Genomic DNA, 9,093 nt, shown 5'->3' on the forward strand with positions numbered 1-9,093 from the left:
GGTGCAAGTCACTAAAGTAAAATAACTATTACTATTGTTTTTAAAAATAACTTCAATAGCCAAACTGGCTCTTCTTATATGTTAACATATTACATATTAGTCACCTTGGGTTGGATTTCAATTTGAATATGATGACTCCTAATAGGGTGCTGCTAAACGTATCCTCTTTGCTCTAATTTTACTAAACATAGCCCCTCCCCCCCAAGCTTTAAGAAATACAATTTAAACCTCTCATTTTCTTTTTATAATCTGTATCTTATATTATTTGTTGATCTTAATGTCTTCCAGAAAAAATCCAATCGAATATATGATTGGGATAAAATCAATCACATATTAGTTACATGTATATGATATAATTGTTACAAAATTAAGTTTGTTTTATACTATATTCTCCGCATTTTTGGTAATATACTAATTTAAGCAATCAAAATATTCTCCGCGTCTATTGTTCACCATTTATATGTACACAAGAGCTCCACTTCACTACTTTACAAAATCATTCACATGTAGAACAAGAAGAATTCATGCTTTCAAACGATACATTGGTTTACGTGTTATGTATCAATAAAAGAGAATCATAAAAAGAAAAGGCAGCATCCTAAGAAAATATTTCAAAATCATTAATTTTCTACTAATTTGTTAATTATATGATTTTGATGGGTAATATAAAAGTTGTTTTTTTCCACCCAAGGGGGGGGTGGGGGTGGGGGGTTATGACAAGCAATATGAGGGGTACATTTAGCCTGACCCCTCCTAATATTACGTGTTTGAAATGGTTAGTTAAACCTATTTAATGAATTAAACGCTTCCTTTAATACGTAGTTTAGCTGCTTCTAGCATAACCCGTGGTACTATATATATATAGCAACATGAAGAGGAAAAAAAAGAAAATGAACATGGGAGGTGCCAACAAGCAGCAAAAGCATTTTGTACTAGTGCATGGTGCAGGCCATGGAGCATGGTGTTGGTTCAAGCTCAAACCTCTCCTAGAGGCTGCCGGGCACCGTGTATCCGCCTTTGATCTCGCGGCTTCTGGCACTGATACAAGAACAATCCAACAAGTCCAGACTTTCTCTGACTACACTTTGCCATTGCTGGAATTTATGGTGGCTCTTCCGACAGGAGAGAAGGTGGTGTTGGTTGGTCATAGTCTCGGTGGCATGAACTTGGCCGTTGCAATGGAAAAGTTCCCGGAAAAGGTCTCTGTCGCTGTCTTCCTCTTCGCCTTCATGCCGGATTATGTACATAAGCCATCCTATGTTTTGGACAAGGTAATTGTCGTTATTATCTTACAAGGGCTGCAATACTATTTTGTGGCCCAAAGCTATACAAAAATCTTGAGCCCTCCTTTCAATATATATATTTTTTTCATGACCAAATATTTTTGCTGAGAGAATTCTGACAACATATATCTACTTTCTCAAATACTTAGCTACCAAATCAAGATTTAATTTTTACTTCATCAAAAGATACCTTATCAGATCTTGCTAATGATCTAATCCATCTCCTGAAGTAATAAAAGTAATTGTTTCCAAGTGGACAACCTGATGGTAAAGTTATGTACTCCCTAGCCAAATGGTTGTTGATTCAAATCTTACGAGCAGCAAGTGTGTGGTAATTTTAGGAGTAGAGTTTGCAGGTGTAGAATAGAGAGTGTGTATGTTCGCTGATAAGAATTAATAAATAAATGGGATGGGAAAGGAGATAAGAGTGAGGGAATGGAACTGCCATTTACCGCTCATCCTTCATCACGTCTCACCACTCACCGCAGCGTATGGACGAGGCTGCCTCCACTCTAGTGTGCGGTGCCATAACTCATAACTCTTGTCATTGCCACCCTTTCTCCTCTTGTTGCCTTCAACGCAGTACGAAGATCTCCACGCATAAACAATCCCCCCCGGGGGAAACTTTGGCATCGCTGCCACCTCATCACTTTGGGCAGTGATGTGGTTTCCATATACCCACTAGTCTAAGACTGGTAAATAACTGTTAAGGTATTGATCATTGGTGAAGGATAGTTAGGGCCAATGAGGGTCCCGACCTACCCCCATTTTTTGCTTAGTAGCATAAATTTACCTGTTGTTGTCAAAAAAAATTATACGTGGTGTAAATTTATCAATTTCGAAATGTTGAGTTCGGCCCCCCTCCGTATATGAATATTTTTATACATATTTTGGTCTGTCCCTCGACGTTTTAGTCAAAGCTTTGTCACTTGTAATGATCTAGCTATTTTCGAATTTATCAACATAATTATGAGAATAAATTACGCTTTTGGTCCCTGTATGGCTGGCCTCTTTAACCTTCTGTCTACATAGAAACCTTTTGAGCTATAAATTCACAAATAAAATATCATACCAAACAGAAGACAAATTTGTCATAAAAGGAATCCCCAGAAATAGAAAGTGACGTAAAAGACACATGAATGGAGAATGAAACATAAAACCTAACTGTAATGTTCATGCGATCATTCTGGAGATAGATGTGGTATCATAGGTGTCCAGCAGCCGATCGAGATGGGCAGTGCATAAAGAAAAAACTCAATTTAATTAAGATGATAAACTTGAAAGGTGATTCGATTAACACCATTACTGATGTTACATCATCTCTATGTATTTGTGTGTTTTTTGTATTTTTATGAATAACACTAGTCCCAAATTAAGTAGTCATATATTATTTGATATTTTTATAGTTTGGTGCCCTTTACAAAGTATATTTACATATATATATTATTTCCTTGTTGTTCTAACTACGTTTTTTAATTCAATTTGAAGCATAATGAAAATATATCAACAGAAGATTGGTTGGACACAAAATTTTCAGGATATGATACTGAAAACGGCTCAGAAACATCAGTGTTATTTGGCCCCCACTTCCTGACATCCAAGCTTTACAATCTTTGCTCTAATGAGGTTATAATGATCTTCTTAGTTCATACAAATAACTTTTTGTGTTATGATATTCTTAAACTATGATGCATGTAGGATCTTGAATTGGGAAAAATGTTAGTCAGGCCTAGTTCGCTATTTTTAAATGATCTACGCAAAGAAAGACCATTTTCAAAAAATGGATATGGTTCTGTGACACGAATCTATATCATTGGAATGAATGATGAAGGTATCCCGAAAGAATTTCAGATGTGGATGATTGATAACAGCCCGGTGACGGAGGTGAAAGAGTTGGAAGACGTAGACCACATGTCAATGTTGTCGAATCCAAAGCAAGTATGTGCTTCTCTCGTTGATGTAGCCCTCCGTTACACTTAATTACCTATCTAGCTATTTTACCGTTTAATCCCAATACGACTACATAAACTTGTCTGAACTTTGTTTATTTTATAATATTAAAAGTTCTTAATGTGTTAAATGTGGTTACAATAAGTATCATTGAATTATTAATAAAGTTTTCTTAGAATAATAACCTTGATGTAAGTCAAGGCGTGTAGAGACGGAGACAGTAAGGTGGCAGCGATAGTGGTGATCAAGGTGGTGATCCTAGTGATATATTCGTGCTCTGATTGTTTTGTCACCTAAATGTATTACAAGTTCAAACCTTCACCTTCCATAATAATGAACTAAGTGAATTTTATTGACAATATGATGCTATCATTCTAGAATACAAGGAAACTGATGCAGGAGCATCAAATCTCAAATAGACTTATGTGTGGTGTGTCCATCTAATGGGCCTTTGGATCGGGGAATTAGTTTAGTTGCTGAATTGGGCTTGAGGCTTGATGATGGTAGCAATGTGGGCCGACTAGTCCCATGAGATAGAGATTAGAGAGAGCGACGAGAAGGAGAAAAGGAGGGAAAAGAAATATTTTTATCTCTAGTTTGTCATTTTTTTAATATGTTTTTGTCATCGTTTTTTTTTATTAGTATAAGTCATGGTTTCTACATTTTTTTAGTTAGTTGATTGGGTTTGATAAATTTGTAAGCTTTACTCGAATCATTTGTATAACAATCATCCGCTTATTAAACCATTTGATTACGCTTCAAGTGTGCATGAAGTTATATCAGACCTCCTTGTATTAGATCTTGAAATTTTTTTAACAATTCTTAGATTTTCTATGATAGTTATACACTTATACCACAACCGGCCTTCGCCCAACAAGATTTGAGCCTGCCGATGGTTTGAACAAGCATAAACCAATCAAATCAAAATTTAAACTAGCTCAAGAGAACCTAAGAATATTAGAAATACCAAGCATAATTTAATCTAGTTACATGGTTTCATACTCTTAAGCCAAAAAGAACTGCCAATAATGTCAAAACATAGAGCTACTTTTTTGGCAAATAACTCTTCACAAGGAAATACTATCTCACCTTGTGTGGGATGTGAGCAACTAAAAATTTTGTGGCTGAAAGTTTGTGTTTTGTTATTTTCTATTAAGTGAATTTTAACATGTTTAAACATTTCATCATGGATATTGTGGCAATTTATGGGATATAACATGTTTATCACAATCTGTTGCAAATGCTTATATCAATTTTGAAGCGTAAAATTCATCCTTTTGATATCAAACATTAAAGTCCACCTAGTAGTACGAAAATCAATCCTTTTCATGTTCTCCAACTGATTAACTAGGGGTGTTCATCGGGTTAACCCGATCGGGTTTCGAGATAATTGGGTTGGGTTAGTCGGGTTTTTCTTAAAAATTATCTAACTCGAAACCCGACCCTATTAAGGTTCGGGTTATTCGGGTTTCGGGTTAGTTGGGTAGGGTTAGTCGGGTTAATTGGGTTGACCATGTTACTTTATAATTTGAAGTTCATTTTAATGTTTGTAACTCGTGGGTTGCAAAATTTCTCGTTCAACTCAATTTTCAATTCATTTCACAAGTAATTATCTTATAATTACATATAGGCTTGTAAACGAACCAAACGGACATGAACAAAGGCATGTCCGTGTTTGTTCATTTAACTTTAAACGAATACGATCACGAACACTTAATCAAACAAATATTTGTGTTCATGTTCTTTTGTTAAAAAATGAATATATTCATGTTTTTTTATGATCGTTCATTTAAAATCTAAACGAACAGTTCACGAACATAATTGAACACAATTAAACAAAGATAAACGAACTTGAAGAAACATGTACATACATTAACGAACGCAAACATACATAAACGAACATAAATGAACGCATTCAAATGAACACAAATATAAACATATTATGGTGATATAATTTCTAAATGAAAATAATATTTAATAATTTTCTATTAATATGTGATGAACATGAAAGAACGTAAACAAACTTAAATGAATGATCATAAATGAGTGTTCACGAACATAGATGAACGAGTGAAACATTTGTTCATGTTCGTCCGTTTATTTTAAAAGACCTTCAAGTCTAACGGTTCATGAACAAGTAGAAAAACAATTAACTCCTCTATAAAACTTTCAGTATTGACATTTTAGTGCTTATTTCACATTTTCATTATTGTATTAATCACTAATCGGGTTATTCAGGTTAACCCGAAATCCAATTATTTCCCAATAATAAACCCGAAACCCGGCCCTATTAACAATTCGGGTTATTCGGGTCAACCCGAATAACCCGATTAATACTTTTTGACCATATTTAACCCGACCCTAATTAGCTTATTCGGATTCGGGTTCAGGTCGGGTTAATCAGGTTCGGGTATTTTGAACACCCCTATGATTAACCATGATGAAATGTCCGGTTAATCAGTTGTGGCTTTAGTGAACAATTAGTTAACTGTTCAATTCAATTAATTTGATTTTGTTAATTTGGTTAATTCAATTATAAAAAATGTAATTAAAATTAAAGTTAACGTAAAATGTGTTGATTATGTGACAATATTTTTTTGGTGTTTTTATTATGTGAGGTTCGGTTGTTTTTAAGGAATTGAGTTTTTATGATATGCCAGTTTGACCAAAATGTTTTTTTATAGCTTCTTATTGTGGATGCTTTTAAAGCAAGTAGATAAGATCTAGATAATCACATGATTTGAATATGTGTCGGTAGGGCTGTTCACGAACCGAACCGAACGCGAGCATGCGCATACTTGGTTTGGTTTGGTTTGCAAACAAGCCGAACTGAGCGGCTTGAATTTAAAAAAACGAGCGATATCTTTATGCTTGAACTTGGTTTGGTTTTGAAACCGAGCAGCTTGGTTCGGTTTGGTTTTGCTTGATTTCGTACAAAGTTTCCAATTTTGAATTTCTAAAACTTCAAATATCATTAATTCAAGACTTTCAACTCTAAATTGTCTAAACTTTTACCTTTAAAATGTATTAAACTCAAAGTTAACAACAAAACATATATAAAACGAGCGGCTATGGTGTAAATTTGAACTTTGAATTCAAAACGAAAGAAGAAAATTTTAAAAACTTTAAAAAAAATAGTATATACTTTTATATATATACATAAAGTTTATATATAAAACTAATAAATATAAAATAATTCGAGCAAAACGAGCCGAACCGAATGGCTCACTTCCAAACCGAGCAGCAATCGAACGAGCATTTTTCGAGCAATTTTCAAGCGAACGACGAACGAACGACGAGCAGTTTGGACAACTCTATGTGCCAGTAACTCAATATTCTATTGGCTTAAACATTTCAAAGTTGATTTATTTACAATAATTGAAGTCAAAAGAACGGAATAATGAGACGTGATAAGTATATTTTCGAATCACTTTGTTGATAAGATCTAGAAAATCACATGATTTAGTGACTATGTGGTCTTCTATTGAACTAAACATTTCAAAACCTTTCCACTTACATTCTCTTAGGGCGCGTTTGCTTCACGGACCTTTTTTAAAGGATTTGGAATTGGAATAGGAATTGGAATGGAATGTTTGAGAATCCCTATCATGTGTTTGGTTGGTTAATATGTATTGGAAATGGAATCTTCTTCATTCTTGGTTTTTTTTTTTTTAAGAACGAGGGCAAAGGCGGAAACGTTTTAGTTTTTTTACATTTTCTTTTTTGATTTATATTTTGAGTTATGAATTTTTTATTAATTTTTTTGAATTTTTTTGGAGGAGTTTTTATTGTTAATAAGAAAATCCTTAACAATCCTTTCAAATAGGTGGGATTTTAAAATCCCACGAAATGTAGGATTTGATGTGATTTAGTTTCCATTCCTATTCTTTCATTAAATGAAACGAACATATCAATTCATGGGATTTAAAATCTCATTCCTTAGAATTCCTTACAAATCTTTGAAACGAACAGGCCCTTAAAGTATAAAGTACGAAATCATAATGTATTTTGTTTACAAAATTTTGAATCACATAGATGATAAGATCTATAAAATCACTTGAGTTGATAATGTTTCGGTCCTCTATTGGTTTAAACATTTCAAAAGCGTTACGATGTGGTAAGTATTTTTTTTTTTAGCAAAAATTAAAATAACATAGAATAACATAAGTTATAAGATCTGGAAATGTGAAATAATCACGTGAACTGATGGCGGGAACCCACTTTCACGAGATCAAAACTAACTTTTTTAAAAAATTCCAATCGTGTAGCAAATATGATCTTGAAAATCACATAATTTAATGACGTGTCAGTTTTTTATTAGTTTAAACGTTTTAAAACCATGGTATCAAAAAGTCTTATTGGTCACCTACATTATCTTATAGGAAGAAACCAAAACCAACTAACATAAAAGTTATGGCTGAAACATTTAAACCGGTCATGACTCAACAAGAGAAAGTTAGTTCGGAAGCCAACTAACTTCTTGTGATCAGTTACATATCCTCCGATAAACTAAAATCCACGTGTCACCAATAATAATTGACCAGACTCCAGCTAGAAAAGGTTAAAAAGCTGAAACCAGATTCACCAAAAATACAAAATAAAACAAAAAAAGTGATCGAAAACCTACAGAAGATTTGATGTTTACAAATTACACGTTACATCATTATTCATTATTCTCGTTATCGAAACAAATTCACCAGAAAAAAATTATCATGTAAAGTAGAAATTTGACAACAAAGTCACCGGAAAAACAAATCACACTTAAATTTCTCGATGACGTTGCCAAATTATCTAATAACGGATGAAATCAGTAGCACGAATTAACAGAATATTCTAAATCCGTCATAATTTTGTCAACTTTAACACGTTTATCAAACGATATACTGCAGTTAATTTGACGAAGATTAACTAGAAGCTACCTGTGAACGATAAGTGCGTACTATTTGCTCATCATCTTCTTAAACTCTTCAAAGTTAACGCAACCGTCACCGTCAACATCAACGGACTTAATCATCTTCTTACAATCCTTCAACGAACACTTCTCACCTAAGCTCTTCAACACCGAATGCAACTCATTAGCCGAGATCTTACCGTTCTTATCCTGATCGTACATATCAAACGCCTCACGCAGCTCCTTATTCACCGCAGCTCCGTCAGCAGCGTTACATCCTCGCTTCTGAAACTCGATAAACTCCTGTAAGTCAATGAATCCGTCTTTATCCGTATCAATCTCGTTCATCACAACCTTTAGCTCGTCCTCCGGCGTGGCCGAGCCGAGTGCGCTGAGGATGGAGCCGAGCTCGGAGATGGAGATCTTACCGTCGCCGTTGACGTCGAATTTGTGGAACACTTTCTCGAAGTCGTTTGTGTTGCCTGTAGAATTGTTGTTATTGGTCATTTCTAGGGTTAAAGTTAAAATATCTTCTGGTGTGGTTATTTATATTTATATTTAGAATGTGATGAAGTTGGCCTTCGGCGGCTGTTATATATGGAATGGAAACGGAAAACGCGTTTTTGGAATTGGAATCACGCGGTGGAGTGACAGTTAATTACACCTATAATATATTATTATTATTATTATTATATATACGCGTCTTCTACAATAATAACTGCCTTTTTTTTGGGATTATAATATTGTTTGGTGTATATCATTTAGCGGTAGGAAGTTTGGGTTTTTTAATGAAAACTCAGATTTAATCCTCACAAACATCACTTTGAAAGGGTATGTGTGGGTCAATTATGAAAATATTGGGATTCTTGTGATCCCTCGTTCGATTTTGAGTGTTTTCAGGTTTTACTATCAGTGAGCCTTTCGGATTTATGGGTTTTCCCTGAAACTAAAGATAATTTAGAGGCGTTT

At 34.2% G+C, this 9,093-nt stretch overlaps 2 protein-coding genes across 2 annotated transcripts; one reads left to right on the top strand and one right to left on the bottom strand.

Moving 5' to 3' along the window:
- Positions 1–896: 896 nt before the first annotated feature.
- LOC143633677 (salicylic acid-binding protein 2-like) lies at positions 897–3,469 on the top strand. The gene is made up of 3 exons (XM_077101927.1): positions 897–1,271; positions 2,772–2,909; positions 2,982–3,469. The coding sequence occupies exons 1-3, from the start codon at positions 897–899 to the stop codon at positions 3,261–3,263; spliced, it is 795 nt and encodes a 264-aa protein (XP_076958042.1). The 3' UTR covers positions 3,264–3,469.
- A 4,549-nt stretch (positions 3,470–8,018) lies between these two features.
- On the bottom strand, positions 8,019–8,631 carry LOC143633678 (putative calcium-binding protein CML23). The gene has a single exon (XM_077101929.1). It carries the CDS (start codon positions 8,629–8,631, stop codon positions 8,173–8,175), a length of 459 nt encoding a protein of 152 aa, XP_076958044.1. The 3' UTR covers positions 8,019–8,172.
- Between the last annotated feature and the right edge of the window lie 462 nt (positions 8,632–9,093).

The sequence above is a fragment of the Bidens hawaiensis genome, unplaced genomic scaffold (assembly GCF_021521415.1).
Source record: "Bidens hawaiensis isolate Kalapana, Puna unplaced genomic scaffold, B.hawaiensis_p1.1 tig00006845_1, whole genome shotgun sequence".
Classification (NCBI taxonomy): Eukaryota; Viridiplantae; Streptophyta; class Magnoliopsida; order Asterales; family Asteraceae; genus Bidens; species Bidens hawaiensis.